The sequence below is a fragment of the Phyllostomus hastatus genome, unplaced genomic scaffold (assembly GCF_019186645.2).
Source record: "Phyllostomus hastatus isolate PE091 unplaced genomic scaffold, TTU_PhHast_1.1 phas_contig_196, whole genome shotgun sequence".
Classification (NCBI taxonomy): domain Eukaryota; kingdom Metazoa; phylum Chordata; class Mammalia; order Chiroptera; family Phyllostomidae; genus Phyllostomus; species Phyllostomus hastatus.
In genome coordinates this window covers 29,792,678-29,819,136 of record NW_025333709.1, presented here as the reverse complement: position 1 = coordinate 29,819,136, position 26,459 = coordinate 29,792,678, and the positions used below count along the sequence as shown (strand labels likewise).

Here is a 26,459-nt window from a genome sequence, read left to right as displayed (position 1 = left end):
GAGGGAGGGCTCTGCTTGGAAGCCGGCAGTGGAGAGGGTTTGAGGTGGCAAGTCCGGTCTCTTGATACGGACGGTGGTTACGAGGGGTTGTCTGATAAGAGTTCGTTAAGCTCTCTATGTGTTACATGGTGTTCTGATTTTGTGTTATATTTTAAAATAGAGAAGTTTAGAAAAAGATTTATAAATTATAAATCCTTTTAAACTTATGAATCCTTAAGTTCTTAGATCAGTGCACTAGAGGGTATGAAAGACCAAGTCAAAAAGTTCTACAGTTGGGAAGAAATACTTGAATGAGGTAAACGTGTAAGTTGAGGGAACAACCAGAGGATATAAAGGGCTGTCGTGTTACCACTGTAACAAAGGTGCCCTCTAATGACAGCAGCACTCTGTCTGAATGCAGTCAGTATTTAATAGGAAAGTCCAGGCATACATTTCAGAGAAGAGAAAACTTTGATCTAAGACTTTCTTTTTTTTTTAAAGATTTTATTTATTTTTAGAGAGAGGAGAAGGAGAAAGAGAGGGAGAGAAATATCAATGAGTGGTTGCCTCTCACGCACCCCCAACTGGGGACCTGGCCCACAACCCAGGCATGTGCTGTGACTGGGAATTGAACCAGTGATCCTCTGGCTCACAGTTCCGTGCCCAATTCACTGAGCCATGCCAACCAGGGAAAATGATCTAAGACTTTCTGAGCAAAGAAAATTGATAGAGGTAGTCAAGATTTAAAGAGGAAAAAAGAGATCTTGGAAAACCATAAAAGCCTTATCAAGCCTGTAATATAAATACATTTTATTCAATTTTCATTCCCAAAATACCATGAAATGGTTCACCAGGAATCTGTGTGTTTGGAGGGAGCCCTAACAACAGTCCCCATGCTCTCTCCTTACTCATTCTCCCAATTTTACATAATGAAGGTGTGGGAGGGAAGCAACTCCTATCATTTCAACTCTACCTAAAAACTATTTGACAGAGGCTAGCTTTGACTACAATAATAACAGAAGAGGGGCTAGAAAGGGGGTGGGAGGGAGTGAAGGGGACTAGAAGGGAACAATATAATGACTATCTTGTATATGATACAGATTCAATAAATTCTTCGTTGATAGAAAAGGGAACAGAAGGCATTTTAAGTTTTGGAATCTGGGTAATGACAAAATTCTGGGGTTCTCCATTTTCAAAAAGTCTGACATCGAACAGATTTTCAACTCTTGTCAATAAAGCTTATAAACACTGTTAATCCCACCCTAAATATCTCAAAATATAAAGAATTAAAGAAGCAATAGGCAACTATCACTAACTCCTCCTAGTTGCCTCTTTCCTTCTAAATAAAAGTATGTTTCTACATTTTAATTTGTCCTGATCTCTGCACTCATCTTTTCTAACTACCGTATTTTGCCATGTATGATGAGCACCTACATTTTGTGTGTGGTATGCACAGGACTATTATACCCATGGTGTGTAATCATTATACCCATGTATAATGTGCATCCTTATTTTCCCTCAAAAATCTGGGCAAAAATGTGTGCATAATATATGGCAAAATACGAGTCTTCCTTTTTTTCCCATGACTTGGTAAGGTCTCTACACTGTTTACCTCACTTTACTGAGTTCTCAACAACGGGGAATAAATATCTCTTCATCAAAGCAGTTTAAGATGTCACTTTTATGAAGCCTTAAAAACATAATTAATTTTTTCCCCTCAAACAGAATGATGAGATGAAGAAAATAAAAAACCTCACAAGAAGAAAATGCAAAGGGGAATGCGCCCAGCCTTTCTTGAGTTAATGGCATGATTCTGTTCATTCAACAAATGTTCAACATGTCTCTTTGTGCCAGACAACACAGTTCTGACTTCTCCTCCCGTCTTCAAACTCTAGAGACTATTAAATGCAATTAAAGTCAAAGTGACCATATTTCTGATTGTTATGGGAACTATTTTCTTCCTTATCCCATAATCCTGGGAGCCCTTAATATAAGTACTTCAGCTTTCTAAAATATGTTAGTCTCATCACCAGAATGGGACAAATGATTTATGGGACGATTTATTATCTAATCCATGTTTCTTTATACAGGCTTAATGTGCCAAAAGTACCTATGAACACATGGCATCTGAATCCTGTCTGCCTCACATCTTATGAGAACAGAGAATCCCACAGTCTAATGCAGACACCTCTCTCTTTCACAGTCTAGATATGAAAGGAAATTAGAAAATCCAATTTGGTCTTGGATCCAAGAGGTATTCTCCAATTCAGCTTTAAGCTAATTCAGTAATTAAGCTAACATTTTAAATCCTATCACATAACCTATGTACATATTTCAACTGACTCAGAACTTGCAGTGCAAAATGATAATCCTGAAGCCCCAATACCAACCAGAAAATATGACAGTCTGGATTAAGTTAAATAAGTAAGAGATTAAACAAAATGAAATAAAACAGAACAAAAACAAACATACACACACACAAACTTCTTTCCCTCTATTAAATCAAATAGACAGCTAGAGTATTAGGAATTAGGAGAATCTTTAAGTAAAAATTTTACAATTATTTAAACCTACCTGATCCCAAAACACATTATGAAATAGCTTACGGAGGCATACAACAAATAAAATATACATAACCTTAAAATCCTCTACTTTTTATTGTTGTATAGGAATGTCTTACTCTGTTTTAGACACCACAATCCTTTCATACCCATCTGTTTTCACCCTACTGCACCTGGAAGTACTAAGAAAAAAAAAAAGCTAAGGTTCTCAAATAATTTCTATAAGGATACTTTCTATAATGATCCCTAATAAGTCACCTTCTCCATCAAAAGAACTAACTGCTGACAGTGGTACCAAAAGACACCCGTACTGGAGATCTATGATCAACTTCTGATATTCAAAACACAAACACTCACACACTCTAATTTTCTATTTGACTATTCTCTTTCCTTCAGATTCTATTATCTAAAACTACTTCCTTGAATTATACTTAATCCACCAAATCACTGATAAAACTTTTCATCAATTGACTTGCTAAAATAATCTATTTTGTACTTTTGTAGACACATTAACAAAATCTTTTTTCAACAAAGTAAATCTCAACCCTCCTCTTTCCAAATAATGTCCTTTAGTGCTTTAACCTCTTTATAAACGTTGTTTCTTACTGAGTTCTAAAGCTACCAGGAAATCTACATGCCCTGGACAGGAGAAGTGTTTTTCCTCATTGCCTATGTTTGTTCTGTCCCGTTTCCTCTGAGTCTTCTATTACTATTGCTGGTCTATCCGATCCCAGGCTTTCTCTCAATTCTGCTCTTTCTAGTGGCTCATACATCCAATCTCCTGGAATCAATGTGGTAGCTTTGGTGTCCAACCTGCACATATTTTTTCAACTGTCAGTTTTTATAAAAGCTACCACTCCATAAATATTCCAAACATTATCAATTAACCACAACAACTTGCTACTTAACATCAACACATTTTTAATGTGAAAGGCATTCCCATTTCATCCTACAGAAGGTAACTCCAAAAATCAAAGTCAGAGGAAAAAATATTACATACAAAATGTCTGTCATCTGGTTCATTTTAAAGCATTTATTAGTTCATCTAACATGATGATAAAACAATGAACTTCAGTTCCAGGTTACTAAGAAAAAGATAAATTATCTAACATTAGATGCTATGTATCATTTATTCCTTTCAGAATAGCATCCCAATACATACCTCTGAAGAAAATAAGTTTCTTCTGGATTTATCCAAGTAACAGAAAACGATTCAATATTATTTTATTATTATTTTAAAAAGACTAAAAAGTGCCCTATAGACAGCAATAACTCAGTACGCCTAAAGGTATAAGAGTTAACTAAACTGACCATTTACTGAAGTTTAAAACTTATTTAAGAGGCTGTAGTTACCTCTTTTTGTAGATGAAGTTTGAAGCAACTGTTTGGCTTTGAGGGAAGTACGAGGCAAATTTTTCAGCCTTTGCGAAGCTGTTGAAAAATAAGGAACTGTAATATTTGCCTGGAAGAACAAGATAAAGGCTATAGCTTCTGTAAACTTGAATATTTTAATACAAACCTGAAAATTTATTAAGAAACAGATACTATAGAGTGAAAATATGTTAGAATCCTAGAAGCAGAGTGATGCTTAGTGTTGGAAAGGAAAGGGGATGAAAATCTTAGTACAAAGTGTGCATACTTTCAGAAGTAGTTTCTTATAAAGAAAATCTACAATATGTAAACTGATCAAAATATCAAAGAAAAAACAAGCCACCAGCAAACATGCTATAGAGGCAAAGAATAGAAAGCTAAGTGAGTAAAAGTGATGAACACAAGCACACAGTGTAGAGTAAAATAAATGTAGTACTTGTTCAACACAAAAAAGCAGACTTTGGCAAAGCGGTTATTGTTAGATGAACTGTCCTACCGTGAAACACTAATCCCATACTCAAAAAGGAGAAGAAAACTCAGAACCAGGCAGATCCTCAAGTGGTCACAATCTAGTGTCTTTCTTATGTCCAACGTCATCGCGTTGTAGAAGACAACTAATCTGTAATCCAGACTTGGGGTAGCAAAATATCTGGGCCGTGCACATATGTGTATGGGGTGGGAGGGGTGTGTGTGTGTGTGTGTTGGGGGAGTTGAGGGGTTTGGGGGAGTCAGAGCATCTGCTTTTTAGGGTAATTAATGAGGAGTTCTAACCTTTCTTCAAAACTCTTAATCTATTAATTGCAACAAAACTCTCAAAGCTGGCATGTGAGCAGCAGTCGGAGCCATCCACGGTTACAGCTGGCTGTGGTTCCAGGGAGCTGACGAGGGCCAGACCTACCAGTGCAGGCACCTCTTTAAGTGGCTTTAAAATTTCACTCAATCAATTTGAAAGTCAGACTTTATATACTCCTAAGCTAATAAACATATATACTTATATTTATGAGAGAAAAAGAGATTCCACAACAATAAATCTGGCCAAAGTATAAACAATTATTGGGTTGAGAAAGGAAAACAATATATCATCAAATAAAATTAAGAATTTCTCTCTCACTCTATTGCTTAACCCTATCAATGCTTTCTGATAGTAAACATTTTTAAAAACTAACAAATGTATGATTTCAAATTTTACAGCACTACACAATAGCTAAATAATACTTAATGCCAACTTAAATATTGCCAGGCAGACTAGCAAAAACCTCTCCAACCCTAAAAAAAAAATCAATTTTGTAATGGTTTACCTCATATTAATCCCACAGAAATACAGAATGCTATCATTATGGAATATTCTTCATTTACATACTTATTCATACTGGCTTTCAACCATTTATATTACTCATTCATTTATTCATTCTTTCAAATTTTTATCCACTTTATTCCTGATGCTATTTTAGGTACAATGGATTCAGTAGCTAACCAGAGACAAAGTTCCTACTTTCATGGAACTACTAACATTCTAGGAAAGGAGAAACAGATAATAAACAAAGTAAAATATGTAGATGGCCTGCCAGATGGTGATACTTGCTATGAAAAAATTAAGTTGGTAGGAAAGGAGGACAGGAAATAGGAGACTTAAGTTGCAATTATAAATAGGGTGAACAGGAAAGATTTCCCTAAATGACATTTGTGGAAGATCTGAAGGAAGAGAGGAACTGAGTTGTGCAGGTATCTGGGGAAAGCATTCTAGACAGAAGGGAAAGCTACAGTACAGGCTGGAGAGGTAGAGTACACCTATGTTGGAAGAACAGGAATTAGGCCACTGTGACTGCAGAGGAATAAATGAGGACAAAAGGTAACCGACTATATGTTATGCTGGCAATCCACAATATCTATTAACCATTAAATTTTTAAAAATGAGGGCTTAATATCAAGTATCATCTAGCCCTGGCTTGCATAGCACAGTGGATTGAGTGCAGGCTGTGAACCAACCATTGCAGGTTTGATTCCCAGTCAGGGTACATGCCTGGGTTGCAGGCCATGGCCCCCAGCAACCGCACATTGATGTTTCTCCCTCCCTCTCTCTCTCCCTCCCTCCCTCCTTCCCTTCCCTCTCTAAAAATAAATAAATAAATATTTAAAAAAATAAAATAAATATGCTGATTCCAACATCTTATTTCGCAGCCCGAGCTCAATCCACTGAGCTATGCCAGCCAGGGCATGATATCGTTTTTAAATGTCAAATTATAGTAGTTAAATCGTAAGTCTCCAAATTTTTCTAGTAAAATTCAATGTGTTAGTTGCTTTAAAATAGTTATGGTTTCCCTGGTTCCTCTTTTTTTTTTTTAAAAGGATTTTATTTATTTTTTCAGAGAGAGAGTAGAAGGGAAGGAGAAAGAAAGGGAGAAAAACATCACTGCATGGTGGCCTCTTGTGCACTCCCTAGGGGGGCCCTGGCCCACAACCCTGGCGTGTGCCATGACCGAGAATTGAACTGGTGACCCTTTGGTTCTCAGGCCTGCACTCAATCTACTGAGCCACACCAGCCAGAGCATGGTTACTCGTTTAATATTTATATAATTTCAAATTAGCAAGACCCACTGTGAGAAGCAAAGATGATAAATTATTCTCTCATGTTACCATTATTTAGGCTAATGTTTTCCTCTTCAAACCAACTCCAAAAAATCTCTGTATTTCTGTTAAACATATAGTATCAATTTTCAAGTCATTCTAGCTCACAGTTTTCTTCGAGTTCCATTTATTCACCCCTGTAGTTCTACAGATCTATTCTTTCCTTTACATCCCCCTTGTCTCCTAAATACGTAATTCAGACTGTCTTCACCTATTTTTGGACTAGAACAGTGTCTTTTTTGGGTCTTCCTACATCTAATCCTTTCACTTCGTTCACATACATCAAGGGGAGGGTGGTAAAAAATGCTGCCCTATTCCACACCACCCCAAGTGCAGGCAATAAGGGGGTATGCTGTCTGTACAAAAATTCTGAAACAAAAATGAAACAAGCTTGTTTTTTTAATCCTCATGTGCCAGCAATAGTAATATTAGTGATAAAATGCTCCTCCTCCCTGAAGAAAATATTGCAATTTGTTGGCCTAAGTTATAAACAATTGCTGCAAGTATGCTTGAGTTTTAATAACACATATGGAGTTTAAAATTAGCACATTTTACTATTTATCCATTAATAAACAATGCATTTCATATGAAAGATAATTAGGAGAACCCCCAATTATATAGTCTCCCCTGGCACAGGTGGATTCAACTACATGCTTCTTTCAAAAGGAAGCTCATAGCAATTTAAAATCATGCTCACTTCAGCAGATTATGTGCTCAACCCCAGTGGCACAAAAACATATTCCCACATTTAAACAGATTAGAAATAAATAATGATGGTACAGTGATTATAAAATCAATGAAACAGAATGTTAAGTTACTCCAATTCTGTCATTATATGTGATTTTGAGTATATAGTTAAAATTTCTCAACTGTGAAGATTTTTAAAAATCATTAAACCTCCCTGGCTGGCGTAGCTCAGTGGACTGAGTGCGGGCTTCGAACCAAAGCATCGCAGGTTCGATTCCCAGTCAGGGCACATGCCTGGGCTGCAGGCCACGGCCCCCAGCAACCGCACATTGATGTTTCTCTCTCTCTTTCTCCCTCCCTTCCCTCTCTAAAAATAAATAAATAAAATCTTTAAAAAAATCATTAGACTTGATTTGCAAAGGAACAAAAAGACAAACAGTATGGCAATCTCTGGAATTTAGTGTAAAATGGGATTTTATGAATATTTACCAAACTTATCCTTACGTCGAAGATCTTTCCTATTTGTATAGTAGTTGCTTCATTAAAAAACAACAAACCTTTCAGAATTAAAAATGGAAGAGTGTTCTTCAATCAATATGAGTGAAGATAAATTGATAAAATCTGGGCATAGTGTGTATTGCAAAGATCAATTCTGAAAAATTTGTTTTTCAGAGATCATTACCGACAAATTTTAGAAGCTAAAGCTGTAGTATTCACTACTGCAATAGAGCAGTATGTGAAAGTATTTTTCCATTAAAAAGGATTAATGTAATTTATTTAAAAGTATTATCCCATTATATTTTGGGAATATGTTGATTTTATTATTTATTTATTTTTTAATAAATAAAATCTTTGTTTAAATATATTTTTTAAAGATTTTATTTATTTATTTTTAGAGAGAGGGGAAGGGAAGGAGAAAGAGAGGAATGAAACATCATCAATGTGTGGCTGCCTCTAGCGCCCCACTACTGGGGACCTGGCCGACAACCCAGGCATGTGACCTGACTGAGAATCGAACCAGTGACCCTTTGGTTCACAGGTCCATGCTCAATCCACTGAGCTACACCAGCCAGGGGTTTATTATTTATTTTTTACTGACATAGTTATAAAACAGAAAGTGCAATAAAACAATATTTTCACCGTCTACATTTTTCCTAGCCATCATTATAACTCATCCCATTTATTTAACATATTTTTGTCATATGGGGAGTTGTTAAAAATAATCTTCTCCAGGTGCCAAATACTAAGTAAGCATAAGCCACTACAAATGAATGTTAACTATTGCTAGGTAAAATGACCCTTATCCCCACACACAACAAACATTTTGACTGCTTAGAGAGTCATCCTTCAATCTGCCTCCCTCTCTAACCTTTTCAGTGTTACCAAGCCACATATTTCTACTCCATTTTTCAAAAGTTCATCTAGATGGTATCACTGCCTGCACCATTGCCTTTGTTCAGATCATTTCTTGCTTGGATTATGCAACAGCCTTCTAAGTGGTTTCTAGTCTCTCCTCAACTTTAGTCCATTTTCTACACTGCTGCTGCACTGAATTTTCTTAGAAGTTAACACTGGTTAAAAGCCGACCACTGTTCCCTACACTTAGAGGATAAAATCTAAACTTTTTAATAGGAAATTTAAAAACTCCCAGAATCTGTCCCCTACCTACATCTCTCATCCTTAAGACTTCATCATTGATCTCACTGTTGGGAAAACTGCCTCCTTTCTTCATGTGGTAAGTCATAAAATCCTCCTAAACTGACTGAGATTATCCTTCAGTGTCTTTCCTGGAAACCTCTTCACACTGCTGAATTTAATGCCTCCCTGTTCTCACAGAAGTTCACGCCCATTACTCCCTGCTACTGAAGGGCTTGGCTGTCTCATTCACATTTATATTCTGGGTGCTTGGAATATAACATAACATACACTCAAAATAAACCTCTGTTAAATAATTAAGGAATACATAAATGACTGACAACTATATAAAGTAAGTATTCAAGATCCTCTACAATCAAGGTCTAAGCCAGTGGTTCTCAAACTTGAATATGCTCCAGAATCAACTGAGAGGCATTTCTAAAAAAACAGATTCTGGTTCCCATCCCAGATGTATTCGATCAAATTTTCCAGAAGCAAGGGCCAGAAAAACTACATTTACAAAATTGCTTCAAGATTAGATAATTGACCCAACATCACTACACTGCTTATGTTTAAACAGAAGTTCTACATATACTTCATTCTTATATTACTTCATTACACAAATTTATCACATAAATTTTATGCTTTATAATTATGTAAAATTCAAGTATAACCTTCTAGTGTTTTGGTTCCAAGTAAAATCTGGACAAAAATTCTGTCCCCATGAGCCTCTAGCTATTGGTAAAGCTAACAAGTGATCCTATCTACCTTTTTTCTGGGGGCATACTCTGTACCCTATACAAAAATGTTCTTCAATTTGGCTAAATGTTAAGCTATGGATAATATTACACTGAATTATTTTGCTCCTTTCTAGCAATTCACAATGAATGAATCATGCTCCAACTAAGACATCCAAGCATATTTTCTAAGATGCCTACTCATTTGCAGTTAGGTCAGCATGATGTAATCCAAACACTGATTGGGAAAAAATCAGGAGACTCAGGAAGGAGGGCATAATTTGGCTTGGTTTTGCCACTTTTCTAGTTATATGATGTTGTACATACGATTTATATGAATCTCTGCTTCCTCTCTATAAAAATAAGACATGGGCTGTTGTTATGTTCAAATGAGGTAAGACATGTGAAAGTAAACATTTTAAAACACTAACCAAAGTTTGAGTATTATTACTTTTCTTAAATCAGCAGACTATCTTGGATTTTTCTCTCTTCTCTTTTCTTATTTCTGAACAAATAATTCCTATATTTTTCTGAAAACTACACTTTCTACTAACCTGTACTCTAGCAGTAGAAAGTAAGGCACTAGAGTCTTTTGAAAAACTCTGTTCCTGACAAACATCCCTTCCTTTAGCTGGGGAAACTGAGAAAATGAGATGTATCCATGGCCTCTGCAATGCTCTGGTTTTCTTAAACTTTTTAAGTTATTCACACTTTCCAAATATAAAAGTCAGAAATTAACAATAGGTATACAAATGAAAATATACAAGAACTCTCATAATATTCATATTTTATTGCCAGCATCCACAATAATGCAGCCACAGAAAGTATGCATATAAAATAGTGATTGGCAGAATAACAAGGCAAAAGAAGTGATCCCTTAGGTGGAAATAACAGCACCCTTGCAAAGGTAGGTTCATGCAGATCAGCAAGTAAGAACTAAAGCTTTACCACTCAAGAGCTGGAAAAACAAATACTTAAAACAAAATGCAACATCTATTATACCAACTATACAAAAAATAAAAATGACCAATTCATGTATAAGTTGTATAAAACTTGCTATTATATTTGTAATTATTTATAAAAATAAAAAGGCTATTATAAAAACAGTATATAATATACACATAAATAAAAAGAACACACACATATATATACATTTTATATATCAAAGATATGTATAAAATTTTAAGAAATATAGATAGTAGTTTTTTTAAAAAGGTGGTACCCTACTTTCTCTTGTCTGTAAATTAATTAAATATTGAAATACACCATTATGAAATTGCATACATATTTAAACACTTAAAAGTAAATTAGTGATCAGATCTCATTATGCAGCCCTGTATTTTTCCCTTAATTATCAACTTTTGGGGAGAAAAGGAAAACTAATTCACCTTCAGTAAAAATTTTGAGGGAATCAGCAAGTGATTATTCAATGGTAATTGTATCACTAGAGACAGAGAGTAATTATCATAGAGTTTAAGATGTGGTCAATTTATTTTTCTACTATTAACATTTTTATCCTAGTTATCATACTTTTCTTTTTTCTTCTATTTTTGTGAAGAACTATTTTGCATTTTCAGACAGCTCTGAGCTGCCAGAACAGTTCAAATAAAGAGCGTGCATTAGAGCACAGGAAACAACCCCGAGTAAAGAGTCGGTGCTGACAATGGACTAAGGTAAAGGATACAGACACGGCTGGTTTTATCACAGAACTGGGAAGCTGTTTGAAGATAATTGTGTAAAGTTTTGAGAAATTCAAAACTTAACAATTCAAACAAAGTATAAAAGCACCTTTGAAAGTCAAATACACATGATGTTTTGGATTATCTGTGTATAGGATATGAAACTGAGTTTTATTACTTAATCTTCTCAATGATATAAAATGTTCTGTTGTATGAACACTGTGGATTGCTTTTTGTTTCAGGCAAATATACAAGGAGAGGAAAAAAAACAGAAACAGGATTTCTTAAGTGTCAAATTAACTTAATTTGCAAGTTTAGAGGCATAAAACCTATCACAATTGTAGGGACAAGAGTACAAATTGCACCTTTACTTTCATTTTTAAACTTTTTGTGAATTCCTGTTTTCTTTATCATTTCATTTGAGTGTCAAAATGGCACTCTTAATTACACAGTTCCCAAGACCTAGAATACTAAGTTTAAAATTTAATTTGGTACAGACATGTTTTTGTACATAAAGAATCAAATGAGGCACACAAATCTCTGGGTAACAATTTTCCACAGTGCTTTACATTTTAGAGTTTATCTTAGAACAAAGCAGAAATAGTATTTCTGGGTAATTTTTGTCTTAGTACTAAACCATGGATGTAACAGCTCTCAATGTAGACTTGGGACCTTGAGCAGAATCAACATGGGTTTGAATCCTAACTTACAAGCTGTAAGATCATAGATAAATTATTTAACTACTCAAAGCATCACCTTCCTAATTTGTATATATGTTAATAATTGGACCCACTTCATAGAACTGGTCTGAGGGTTAAACAGGATTATGCATGTACAGTGCAATGAAACTTTTTGTAATATAAATGATATCAAGTGCAATTGGTAAATAAGAAAGTTTATCAATATTTTCACAAAAGTCATTTGGATTCAAATGTATTTTTTCTTGGCCTGTTGATTTTCAAGCCACCAATTAACAGCAGCTTAATACAAAGTACACAAAAAGTCAGCTAAACACAACAGAACCAAGGAAGAGTACAAGGGAATTAAAAAAGAATCAGACGCTTTCAAAGTTGTATTACTCAATAAACTAGTCATAAATGAAAAGACAGTCAACAGTGTCAGGTTTGTATCTTCTCCCTCACAGCTTTGAGGAAATGAAGAAACAATCACAGCGAACAGTGACAGGAATATGCCACAAAGGAACGGAATGGACCAGACAACAGGACTGATGACGTGAGCCGTGGGTGCAAGGCGTGAATACTGAGCATTTCTAAGATTGTAGAAATAACTGTGACTGTTTAAAACTGGATTAACTACCATCTAAATGACAAGCAATACGTTTTAGAAAGTATTTCATTCTTTTTAAATCACCTTGTGCATTAAGTACACAGTGCCCATCTACTCTCACATCACTTCTTGGCTCAGTCTGGCCACTCTTTCTTAGAAGTTCTTTCGGCATTATTTTCTTGGATCTTTGTTTATGTTGCATATGTCTCCTTAATTCAACAATCTGAACCCTCCCTTTCCATCAAGTCACCTTCAACTATTTTTACAAGTGAAGTTTATATTTGCTGGAGTATTTATTTATTAAGAATTTACATGCTTTTAATTATGCTAGTATTTTTATAGGATCACTGTTGTCATTATTAATGCTCTAGTAAGAAAACGGCTTGAGTTTTAAGTGGTCTGTTCTAGAACTACTGTCCCCCACCTCCCAAATCCTGTCATTTATAATGTGCAGTATTGCAGAATGTGAGGTTTTTAAGGAATATACAGGGTTCAGCACAAATAATGCCTTTTTATTGCAAAATCATAAACATGTAATTCTGTAACATAACAATATCACACTCAAGCACACCATATAACATTTTAGGTGAAACGTTCAAATTAAAACTATAAATTACTACACCCATATTATTACCCTACCAACCACACTCAAGCAGGCCTTACTTCAGCCTGACCCTGTATATTCATATATTAAATAGCTAGACTTTGCTTAGTTTAAAATCTGGGGGAACAGTTTCACACAGCATAAGTATTAATATAACTGGTATCTAACAGGGACAACTTTTAAATTACAGTAGAGCTATGATCATCTTATACCAAGTAATAATCACTACATTGTACTTATTAGTTTAATACAGCTATTGAGCACAAAACTAGTATTTATAACATGAAAGCTTACTTACTGGCTGAAGCCTGAGGTTGCATGCGAGGTATTCCTCCATTTGGCACTTGAAAATTGGAGTCACTTCTGCTGCTTTTCACTGAGTCAACTTGTATATTAGATGTTCGGGACAGGTTTGGAAGACTGCGTCTTAGTTTTTCTGCGACAACAGAATTTTAGTTAAAAAAGGCTTTTTTCAGATGGAAAAAGAAAACTATTAATCAGCATTCAAACATCAAATTATTTATGCATTCTGTATATTTTAGAAGAGGTAACAGGAAGTATGTATCTTATAACAATACACAACTCAACACGGATTCTATAAGTGAATGGAGTAAGAGAAACTTTAAAATGAACTAGAAATTATTTATTTAAATAGAAAATTTATATATAGGTCACTTCATGAGTGGACCAAAGCAAAGCAAACAAAATCAAGTAAAATTAAATTTACTTTTTCTTTTATTTTTGTATTGATTCACGATGAATAAAATGATTAACTATATTCTTGATCTGCCTATCTGAAAACCTTGGTAAAAACTGTTACTTTTACACTGAAATATGGAACAAAATGTTTTCCAGGAACATTCTGATTACCTTCATTTTTCACACTGCTTGTCTGTAAATCCGTGGGATGGCCTTGAAGTGAAAGGCGAGGCTGCTGTAAGCGGCTAATCATAGGCTGTGGGGACACTCTACTATACTCTATTCCCCGAGCAGGAGATCGTGAACGAGGTGAATTTCTGGGTGACTGCTTAGGTGATGGTCGAGGTGAATTGCGTGGTGATGGTGAAAACCTGTTAACAGCAGGGTATACTGCATGATGCATATTGTCATCTTCATCATCTAAACTTTGTGCATCAAGTTCCTGATCACTAAAAGTACCCCGTCTTGTAGAATTGCAAGATGAACCAGAACTGCGCCGAGATGTGGTGGCTGCATATTCTTGCCGAAGACCTGACGATAATGAATGTGTAATTTTATTTCTTTAGTTATATTTGTCAACATTCAAATATGTTAAGGTTTAAAAACAAAAGATTATCACTCAGAAATTCAAATAAAGTAAAACACTCCACCTGAATCAACTTAGACATCTTCCCATAAGGATGCATAAATCACATCTAAAAAGTTATTTTTAAAATGGAATTTTATAAATCTTTGCCAAATTTCAGCATTTCTTCTTGAATCTGAAATCTATATTACAAGCAGAGCCATAAATTTAAAAATATTTCTACTCCTAAAAACAGTAATCCAAGTTTAAGATTAACATTAAAGGAAGCAATTACTGTTCAGCCAGTAAAGAATATATGGTGAGTAAATAAACTCCCTAGATACCAAATCCTTGGGTTAATTGTATCCAAGAAGTTGATGAAGGAAACTTCTATCCTACCCTTAGGATTCAGTATTTGGGCATAAGTGAAATTTCCATTGCTTCATAACCCAAGAAGCTCCAATAAAATGATCTTAAATTCTAAACCATCAAAAAATTTTTTTTCAAAGGAGTCCCTTATGTATCCTGATACCTCCAGAAACACCCTAGCAACCTTAGAAGGTTGCATTAAATAATATAAAAACTTCTAGAATAAGAACAATTATTAATAACATATTAACGAGAAAAAAATTACAACTTGAAAAAATTTTAGATATTTTACATCGAATCCAGATAAAATCTTTAGATGGAATTTAGATATTTTGAACAAGTCCTGCTAACTATTAGCAGTGTAGTCTAAAAAACCTGTTAGAACAGTATTCCAACTTTTAAGTTACATATTCATACAGCAGTCCCTCCTTATCCACAGTTCCACATTTTGTGGTTTCAGTTAATTGCAGTGAACTGTGGTCTGAAAATATTAAATGAAAAATTCCATAAATAAACAATTCATAAGTTTTAAATTCTACGCAGTTCAAAGTAGCATAAAAAAATATCACACCGCCCCAGTCCTGCCTGGGATGTGAATCATCTTTGTTCACTGTGTATGTTGTATATACGGTACAGTAAGATATTCTGTGTGTGTGAGAGAGACCACATTCACATAACTTTTATTACAGTATATTGCTATAATTGCTCTATTTTATTACTAATCTCTCACTGTGCCTAATTTATAAATTAAACTTTATCATGGGTACGTATGTATAGGAAAAAAACATAGCATATGTACAGTATCAGGCATCCACCGGGGGTCCTGGAAAGCATGCCCCGCTGAAAGTGGGACTGAGGGGGAACTGCTGTATAAGGGAAGTGCTGTCAATATGGTTCTCTAAAGCAGTGAGTGAGAAGCACACAGGGAATCAGATTCCCAGGGCCCACCTAGTTACTTAGTGCCTTACAATAGCAAACGTGGCACTAAAGTCAAGGAACTAAAGACAACAGACAAGTGAAAAGAGCTTTTTAGAAAAGAAAAATCCAAGTCCCAATGCAGGCCCTCCACTAACAAGGGGAGCCTAAGTAAGTCACAATCACTATGGGACTGTGCGTTTCTCATCCTAGAACGAGAGGGCTTACCCAGGCGAGTCCAAATCTGTAATTCTGCATTTCTATTACCAAAAAACCTGGAGAAATGATGTTGTAAAAAAGAAAATCATTCTCCTAAAAAAAAAAACAACTGGTGTTTTCAAGGAGAAAGCACACATATTTTTGGTATCCTTTTTTTATTCACTAGGGAAATAAATATTTGTGCATGCAGATGGCTTAGAAAGGGTTATTAAAGTAAGGCTAAAATTTCTTTTACTTGTTACTAAAGCACAATATGAAGCTATAGCAAATGGTTGCATTTCTAACAAAATACTGGGGCAGGGTGGCGGGGCGGGGGGAGGGGCAGTTAGGATGTCCAAAAGAAAGAACTGGTGAGTTTACCCTAAGTTACAGTTCGGCAGCATCCTTTTTCTCCCTTCACATCCATGACAAGAACTAGCCCCTCACTGGCTGACCATACCACAGACTGAGTGAGGTGTTATACGAAATTATAGAAGAAGAGAGTTACATGTTATTAGCTTCTATAAATAAAGCAAGCATCAAGTCTCCCTATCTTTCTAAGGGAAGTTGTGTGAAAGTGGGAAATGAATCAGCAGAGTAAGAAACATTCTGCAGTTTTCTAATAAATGTTATAACTTGATAAAACTTACTATATATTTATAGAAAAGGGTCTAAACGTTTTTGAACTAAATCATAGCAATGCTCCATTACCCTCAGTCCACTGTTGCTGTGAAATGTGTGCTTCAAGGATCTTTTTATCATAAGGGTTAAAGGGACAACTTTAGAGACATTGCTTATTTCACAGTTAAGCCCATGGTATCTACAATAAAATGTATAGGAAAGCATAATATTGTAACTACCACCTTATATCCAGATGAGAGTCAGGGCATCCATGAACCCTTGAAATAGTATGAAATACTGTGTGCTTATGTACATTTTGAGAATGATAGGGGACATAATTTTTATTGAAATTTTAAAGGTTCTGTGACCTAAAAAGATACAAGGACCATTTTGCAAAGCAACATCACATGCTTTATTTAAAGTAACAAAGCCAAAGTTCTCATAAAGGTCTTTTTTATGTTCTATACCATACATTCTAAGGGAGGGGACATTTGTCCCAAGGGAGTTAAAATTGGTTCTGAGGATGTGAAAAAATCTTAGATACCATAATACACAGGTGGCAAACACAAGGTCCATGGGCAGAATCCGGCCCGGCACCTTGTTTCTACCCGGTAGCAGTGCCAAGCTCTCGCTTAACTCTTAAGGAGTAGTTACATTTACACAGTCCTAAAATTACATTCGGCCCTTTAAAGGCAACCATGAGGCTGATGTGGCCCCTGGTGAAAATGAGTTTGACATCCCTGCCATAATAGATTGTGTTCCTCATAGTATATAAAGAGACAGACAGTATATTTGTAGTATTAAAATTTCATAAAGAGAGAGATGGAAAAAAAAAGGGAAAAAGTATCTAAAAAGGAACCTTACCGGGCCAACAATGAAAAAAAGGTTGAGACATAGCGGTCTACATTAAGAAAACCCAGAGTAATAGAGTAATAACTACACCAGTGAGTTCCAGTGCAGAGTAACATGCAGGGTGTGACTGCCAGTCATAGAAGCAGAGTGAAACCTGCCTGTCTTTGCTCTTCGCATAGCAAAATGCTCTATATAAAACAGACTCTGGAAACAAATTAATGAACAAGTAAGTCCATATGTTGAATAAGTCTCTAAAATTTTAACATTTCTATTCTTTCTACACTATTATTTTTCAATACTTTAAGACATATTTAATACCCACAACAAAATTAGGTTCTATGAAAGTCCTCAACTTTAGCAATGAAAATACTTACTTTCTTCCTGCATCCGAGCTAGAATCTGCACATCAGTTACATCATTTAGCTTATAATTGGATCCAATTGAATCTTCATCTAATTCTGAAGCACTTAACTCACTGTCTATAGAGGATTGAGGACTGAGTGGAGGATTTCTGTCTGATGAACTTTTCAAATTACCTTAAAAAAGAAAAAAATTCAAGCTTTGGTGAAACAAAAACTGAATAAACATCTGTTATAGTTAACTGGATATTATATCTTTTGATTTAGTTCATTATTATTCTGCTCTGCTTACAAAATTCTCAAATACTGAATAAAAATTAACCTTATTAAGAATAAAGAGGGCTATGAAAGTTCCTAAATATATTATGGCATAAGCACAAAACATTTTCCTTTAACTATAACTTATCTATCCCCTTATAAAACAGTTAAGCTTTCAACAATTCCTGGTAAGTAGTTTTCAATAATACATGTTAGAGGACTTGAACTTTTACAAGATAACCAATGACACTGCTCTATAAATAGATCAATTTATGATGTGGTGTTTTCTCCTTCCAAATTCATAGTCATTAGCCAGTATCGTCATCGTTTTCCCTGAATAAAAGTAACTGTTTTTCCTAAACCAGAATACTGTAATTTGAGGAAAATCAGGATTCCTTAGAAAGTTAGAAACAAACCAAAAAAGGAACACTAGCTCATTTCTCCTCCATTATGCCATGTTTACAAAATTCCCTTGGCAAACCAGTAATAATGATCTAAGCAATTCTTGGAAATGTAAGAGTGAAGCACAAAGATGAGGTGAAGAAAATGACTACATAAAGAAAGTATTTTGTCATTCTAAACCAAAAGGGGGACAGAAGACAGGCCAGAGGGGTAAAATATATACATATCCAAAAGAGTCTAATTTGTTTCTAAGGAAATGCTTTCATCAGATCAACTTCTAGTGGAGAATAATAAAATCATAACAGTGTCACTACTATTTCTAATACTAATTTATTTGAAATGCTTGTTTTCCAGAACTTTTCACTGTAAGCTCCAACATGAAGGCACATAAGAGCAAAAATATGAAATAGTTAATGTTCATATAATCAAGAAGATAATAGGAATAGAAAAGTCAGGCTCAAACAGTGCCTGAATAAAATTATTTATATTAAACAAATATAGCAGATTCAATTTTTTAGTATGACAGTAATGTCTGAAATATGTAGCAAGTAACAACCTACGTGCAAAGCAAACAAGCGGGGTCAACAAAGTCGTCAGTCTAGGTAGCACTCAGGTCAAAATGTGAGATGGTTAACGATACTTTAATTTTTAAGGAAGTTATAATAATTTGCCGTAACGATAGTAGCAATAAGAATAACTGAATGAGTGAATTCTAACAAACAGTAGGTCAAAGAGTAACAGCTCAGTCACAGAACCAAAACAGAACATTCATTCCCCAATTTACAGCAATGTATCCCTCCCATTTCATTTAGAGCTCCAAACACTCTTTTGACACATTCACATAGAGCTTTATAGTTATTTAAGTGCAATATCAATATTAAAATCCTGTAAAAAAGTTTTTAACTCTGTAGCTTATTTAAAGCCCAAGCAAACTATTTAATAGGCATCTATCAGTTATAATAATCAAGCTTGGGATCCTACTTAATGAAGCCAGCTTTAAAAACTTTTAAGTACATGCTAAAGAAAACCTCATAGATATAAACTGGCTTATCTGTATCCCCGTGCACAGTATCTGGTGCCAAATAGCTCCTCAATGATATTTCCTCTAATCAGTTAAAAGTTTCACAAATAAAAGAACTTGAACTACAGATGAGTAAGGTATTTTCTGAGATAGGGCAGTAAGTTTAAAAACCATTCTTTAATCACTCTATTTCAATTCTTACCTGAATTTCCAGGAAGTATTAGCTGTTTGACTATAGGAGGTCGCACCGGGGTTGAGGACGGAGAATTAAAACCGCTGCTATACGGGCTACTTGCATTTGGACTGTAAGGACTCGTGTAACTCATGGAGTTGAAAGGATTATTATATAAGTTCTGCCTCTTGAGAGCTGCATTAATGAGAAGGGGAAATCAAATTTAGTTAACTACAAAAAAGTTAAAATTTTATTACAAAAGTTTTCCTATTAGGAAGTTCATTAAGTAATGATCTACCTCAATACAGAAACATTCTTATAGTAGTGGGGGAACATATTTAATACTAATAATTCCAACAAAGTATTTTCATTATCTTAAATTGTGTTATGCAAGTAAAAGAGTAGTCACAGTGAACAACAAAATAATATCATAGAAAGAATATCTCCTCAACAAATTATTAACCACTAAGTGAATTTACTTATATCTTCTTGGAAAGTTTATTCCAACTGAATCAATCCCAAATGGCCCTGAAAAATAAAATGAATGTAAAAGCATATTTGTATTTTCTATTTTTCTATAACAAACTATATTGCTTTAAAAAAAAAACTATGAAAGCCTTGGGTGATGTAGCTCAGTGGATTGAGCGTGGACTGCGAACCAAAGCATTGCAGGCTTGATTCCCAGTCAGGGCACATGCCTGGGTTGCAGGCCACAGCCCCCAGCAACCGCACGTTGATGTTTTTTTTCTCTCTCTCTCTCTCCCTTCCCTCTCTAAAAATAAATAAAATAAAATCTTACAAAAAAAGTTTTAAAAAATTAAAAAATTAAAACTACTTAATAATGAGCTTTTAAAAATAACATTTTCAAAGCCTGATTTTTTAAAATGTGGCATTGTTTTTCCTTTTTAAAAAAAGATTTTATTTACTTATTTTTTAGAGAGGGGAAGGGAGGGAGAAAGAGAAGGAGAGAAACATCAATATGCGATACCTCTCACGTGACCTCCCACTCCAGACCTGGCCTGCAACCCAGGCATATGCCCTGACTGGGAATCGAACCTGAGACCCTATGGTTCACAGCTCGGCACTCAACCACTGAGCCACATCAGCCAGGCAAAACTTGAAGTTTTGAAAAATAAAAAGCAATATTAACTATTTGGCTAGGTTAACATCAAAACATGTGAGAATTCACTCTTTTTTTTTAAAAGTCCCTCCATGCCACCATTTTCCGGCCTAAGAAGGATATTTCTGCCAACAAGAGAAAAAACTTAGTGCTATGCATATAAAATAGAAGTAGTATAAAAATATGGCAAGATATCAAGTGTAATTATATACAAGAAAAATACTTAAAATAGTATTTCTTTCTTCTACCCTATTCTAAAATCCAGTTTGTTTAGTATTTCTGACCATCAGCACAGCACTGTGTAGAAACAGAGACAAAGGTGGCGCGTGCTTTTTCTCAAGAGGCTTATAGCCAAGGAGTGGGGGCAGACAGAAACAATAATTTCAAGACAAAATGAAATTGGTATTATAATAAAGGTAAAAAGTTTGTGGAAATTATGAGGAAGGAGGAAGTTAACACAACAGAGAGAAACTAGGTAACTCTTTCTGGAAGGAGAGGCACTGCAGCAGTCTTGAGAGAATAAATAATAATTTAACCCATGGCTGAACGTGGGGAAAGTGTGTGCTTTCATTTGTGTTTTTAACATGAACAGAAACCATGTCTTGAAAATGCACAGTGTGTTCAGGGAGTAGGATGAGTGATCTGGAGAGGTAGAGCACACGGCGATGGACAGAATATGAACACCCAGCAGGCGCAGGTTACGGAGAGCCTGGAACACTATGCTCAGGAGTCTGAACTCTGTTCAATAGCAACGGTAATGCCATCGGTGATTCTGGAGCAAGAATGATATGATAGGATTACTTTACGGAAAAAAATCAGTGGAAATTTTGATGTTGAATAGGTTAGGTTGAAGTAGGTTGTATAGGTGACAAAATAAGAAAAAAATGATAGACATTAAAAATTGGAAAGGATTACTAAAGGAAAAAAGATGACTCTGAAATTACTGGTTTGAAAACTGGCAGAACAGTACTTTTGGGAAAAACATATGTTTTCTGTTTTACTGGATAGTGCAGGAAGTCAGAGTAGTTCTATACATATTCACTACGAGAGAGCACACCACATTTTATTTGTATTCAGGGGGCAGGATGTGGGATGATCTCAGAAGTATTAACCTGAGCAGAAATGGGGCTGCTAGCTTCTTCCTGTCACTTTACTCCTCCATCTCCTTGGAAACTCATTCTCTTTTACTTGGTTATTTAATCACCAGCATTTCAAGTCTTCAGCCCTTTTATCTTCTCACGTGGTATACCACGTTCTTTTCCCTGAGAAATTTCATTCATTTCCACAACATTAATTATTATCTATATGCCAAACACTCCTTTCATTATTTGTATCTTCAGTCCTACGCATTCCTGAGCTCCAGCTCCATATACGCTGCCCAGTCAGTCTCCCCTGTGGGTATGGCAAGTGTGCCCCAGGGCCAACACGTCCACATCCAAACTCAAATTTTCCCACTCCAATTCTCTTCCAAGGTCCCTGTTTCAAAATAACATTTGTCCTGTCACACAAGCCAGAAACCTAGAAATCACTGTTGATACTCTATTTTCCCTCATTTCCTCATATTTGGTTCATTCCTTTTTACTCCCACATCTTTTCATCTCCACTAGCACCCTTTCGCCCCAACACACACCGCCCAGCTATCATCATCCATCGCCCTTAAGAGCATTCCACATTCCCTTTCAGCTCTCTCCACTCTACTCTCCATACTGTAGCTAAGCAAGACTTTATCAAAATGCAAATCTTGTCTCTTCCCACCCCCACACACCACACCCTTAAACTAAACCCTTTGATATCTTCCCTTTGCTTTTACAGTAAAGTCCAAAATCTCGCAGAGTCTGGCTTCTACATCTTTCTTGCCTTATCTCACATTGCTTCATCCCTTACTCTTCCCCGGCCACCTTGGCTTGCTCTAGTTCCTCATTGCATGTCTGCTCCCTCTCGGGCCTCCCGCAGGGCCTCTGCACATGCTGCTTTACCTGGAACATCCTAATACACTTTCACCTTTCTCCTTAGCCCATTACATTTTTCTGAATCTTTAGGATTCAGGTTAAACATCACTTCCTGAGGTAAAATTCCTATTTCTCAAAGCAATGTATACCATTCCTTAACTATATACACTGCCAGTTAAAATAATTATTTGTATTTCTATTTCCCCTACTAGATGATAAACTCCATGAATGGAGACAGTGTTTTTACTCATCATGTATCCCTCCATCCTTTCCCCAAAGCCTCATACATTAACAGGCTCTCAATAAATACTAATTGAATATAAACAGGAATGAATAAGATTAATTTGAACAGGTGATATTAAATACCATACGGATGGGTAAAATCATATAAAAAACAGAGAGAAGTGGGGCAAAAGAAGACACCTGGGTAACCCTAAACTTAACCGATGGCCAGATGGGTAGGAATAGGAGGGATGCAAACTTTAATGGGTGCAGTATTTTAGAATGGGATAATGAAAAACTTCTGGAGATGGACGGTGGTGATGGTTGCACAGCAATGTGGGCGTACCTCACACCACTAAACTGTATATTTAAAAATGGTTAGAGTAGACAATTCTACGTTTCGTAAATTTTACCACACATGTACACGCACACAAAGGGGGCAGAAGGAAGGATATTCAAAGACCACAGGAAAGACAACAGCAGGGACGGTAGGAGAAGATAAAAGAGATAATGCACCACCATAAAAAGCAAGAGAAGGACATTGTAGGGACAAGTGGTAGAGCACTGCAGAGAAGCTGCATGTGATGGAGCAGAAACTGTTCTGCCAAGAAGCTTTCTTTGCCTTATCAAAAAAGTACGTTTAAAAAAAATCTCTCCTGCAACTCAGGAAAAGGGGGTTTAGGACTACGAAGTTCAAACTTGAAATAGTCAAATTATTTTTCCTTTAAATATACATTATATTCATAGCTACAGCTCTACAGATACAGATATAGCTATAGATGCAGAGCTGCAGCTATGAATATAATGTGCATATATGGCTATAAAATCTAAACACTGTTAAACAGATCGAGTACTTGATTACATCTAATTTTGGTTCAAGAGTAACAGCTTCTCTTATATACTCCTACTAACTTTAATACCCTTTATAATAAAATAAAAAGCCACTCAAATCACTATTTTTGAGGTGCAACAACTTTGGTTTTCTCCTCTAAGTTCCCATTTCTTGGGATGCTTTACACCAGGAATTGGTGAACTATACACCTGTGAGCCAAATCCAGCCCACCACCTGTTTCTGTAAATGAAGTTTTATTGGAACACTGCCACACCTGTTCCTGTATGTGGTATCTATGGCTGTTCTGGTGCAATAGGGCAAAGGTGGGTAACTACATCAGGGACCTCATAATCCACAAAGCCTCAACTACTTACCATCTGGCCTTTACCAAAAAAGTTTGCCAACCCCAGTTTTATATGTTTATTTATCTATTTATTGTCTGCTTCCTCTAATAGAATGTAAGTTCTAGGAAATACGGGACTTTCTGATCTATTTTATTCATTGCTATGGCCTCAGAAATAAGAACAATGACCACTAGCACATGGTAGGTTATGAACATATACTTTTGAATGATAAAAAATTTTAATTAAATTGTAAAATGTATTTACATTATTTCTAAGTACTGGAAAATTTTTCCTAAAAATATTTTAAATAAATGTCTAAGTAATATCATTTCACTGAAATGTTAGAAATTTTCCAGTTGTTTCTAATTGTGAAATACCAGCTTGTTTACTAACCTGCCTACATATTTCTAAAAATCTCTTAAGAATGTAATTTAAATCAAGCTCCAGGATGTAATTCTAAAAACATTTGATAAGCAGACAAAAAACATTTTAAAAAGTACATAAAGGGTATTGCTTTTTACAAATGGATTCTCTACACAGGGGAAAAGACTTCAGTGTCCAAACTGGCTCAGGGGCTCTGTAATCATATCTTAGAAGTTATTTTCATATAATAACCATTACTCCCTACAACCAACCAACTGTGCTTCCGCCCATTTAACTGTTTAGTCTCCCCTTTGCCTCCCATGACCACTGTCAGCACATTCTTTCGATGTAACACCAAAATAAGAGATACAAAGCAAAGAACCCCAAAACCTATTGAGCATTAGTGATCATGCACCAGTCGTTTACTACAAGAGTATTCCAGAGAATAGTAACATTCTCAAGAGACTGAGAGCAATTCCAAGAAAGAGTCAATAACACTTTTCCTGCATTTCTACCCTCACAGGCATGCTATATTAAATGCCATAAATAGTCACAGACACATTCTGCCAGCTTTGAGAATACTATAAACAAAAGAGTATAAAAGCAATTTAAATGTAAAATACCAAGTAAAAAGCAGAAAAAAAAAAAAAGCAAAACATAACAAGGAAAGGAAATGAATACATTTACTAAGCACCTACTATGAGTCCGAAAAACATGCTAGGCTCTTTCATAAACATCATTTAACCCTTAAGACAACCTTACAAGGTTCTTTATTCTTTTTCTTAAATTTTATTTTAATCATTGTTCAAGTACAGTTTTCTGTCCTTTACTCCCATCGCAGCCCACCCACTCATCCCTCCCCACCCCCTCCCATTTCCACCCCCCCTAGTTTTTGTCCATGTGTCTTTTATACTTGTTCCTGTATACCCTTCCCCTTTTCCCCTGAAATTCCCTCCCCTCTCCCCTTTGGTCACTGTCAGCCTGTTCAAGGTTCTTTATTCTTATGAGAAAACCTAATATGCAGTCACAAAGTAATTAAGTGCTAGAATGAGAACAAGGTCTTTGGGGTTCTCAACCTGTGCCTTTCTACCATATCAGAATTCCCACAAGGGTGGTGAGATAATTTTAGATAATAGTACACAAATATTTTTTAAATAGTTAATTTTAACTTGTATTAGGAAAAAACCCTTATCACAGAAAATTTATTATTTATTGAATATTATTCTTTAAAATGAGGCTAAATAAAAATGAGAATTGAAAAAAGTGAAGTAAATAGCAGAACAAGGTTATGTGCATATGGCAAAAACTCATGGCGGCACATAGCGGCTCATGGCGGCAAATTTCACAACGAAATTTGAAAATCATTACCAAGCAACGAACTGCCTTCCTAAAAACATCTTCAACATATATTTGTGTGTGTGTGTGGGTGGTTAATTCAAGAAAGCAAAGAGATGAACTTACAAGTAAAATTACAGACATACCTGACATAGTTTGATCAAGTTTGTGGATAAGAGACTTTTTAGCACACTCAACATCAGGACTTGGGTAATCCAAAACTTGCCTGCACCAAACTAATGGGCTAACCGATTTCTGCATTGGTGTAAGTTTTTTCTTTGGTGATGAATATAGCCTAGAAGAAAAACAAAAATGAAAGGGTAACATTCATTATTAAGGACAAGGTTAAAAGATAGGGATCCTTTTGAATACACTTAAATGGAGGAGGGGAGTGAAAATAACAGAGTATGTTTTAAAATCACCCACATTTACTTTGTGCACTGGGAGAAAATGACACTGTTACCATCAATATGAATCCATATTACATGAACCCAAATGAGGCCAACTGTCCAATCCAAAAATGGGTCTTATTTTTCTCTTTTACTCTTTACAAAAACTATGAGGAAACATCTGTCTTTAAAGCAGTTTATTCTGTTGTCAATAGTACTTAATTAACTCCATAATATAACCATATCACTTAGACTTGTCTAGCAGGCAGAATGGAAAAGATAAATAATTTGCTTTCTATTTCCAGTACT

General features: G+C 35.4%; 1 protein-coding gene across 2 annotated transcripts in view; it reads right to left on the bottom strand.

Moving 5' to 3' along the window:
* The window catches only part of SLAIN2 (SLAIN motif family member 2), a 71,556-nt gene that overhangs the window by 16,275 nt on the left and 28,822 nt on the right, over positions 1-26,459 (bottom strand). The window contains exons 2-7 of one of the 2 annotated variants that reach the window (XM_045834161.1): positions 25,908-26,056; positions 19,627-19,791; positions 17,759-17,920; positions 14,036-14,395; positions 13,464-13,601; positions 3,894-3,971 (exon numbers count right to left, since the gene is read on the bottom strand). In XM_045834161.1, coding sequence (XP_045690117.1) covers positions 3,894-3,971; positions 13,464-13,601; positions 14,036-14,395; positions 17,759-17,920; positions 19,627-19,791; positions 25,908-26,056 — 1,052 coding nt within the window. The remainder of the gene's footprint in view (positions 1-3,893; positions 3,972-13,463; positions 13,602-14,035; positions 14,396-17,758; positions 17,921-19,626; positions 19,792-25,907; positions 26,057-26,459) is intronic. The other variant, XM_045834162.1, reaches the window with a different exon arrangement.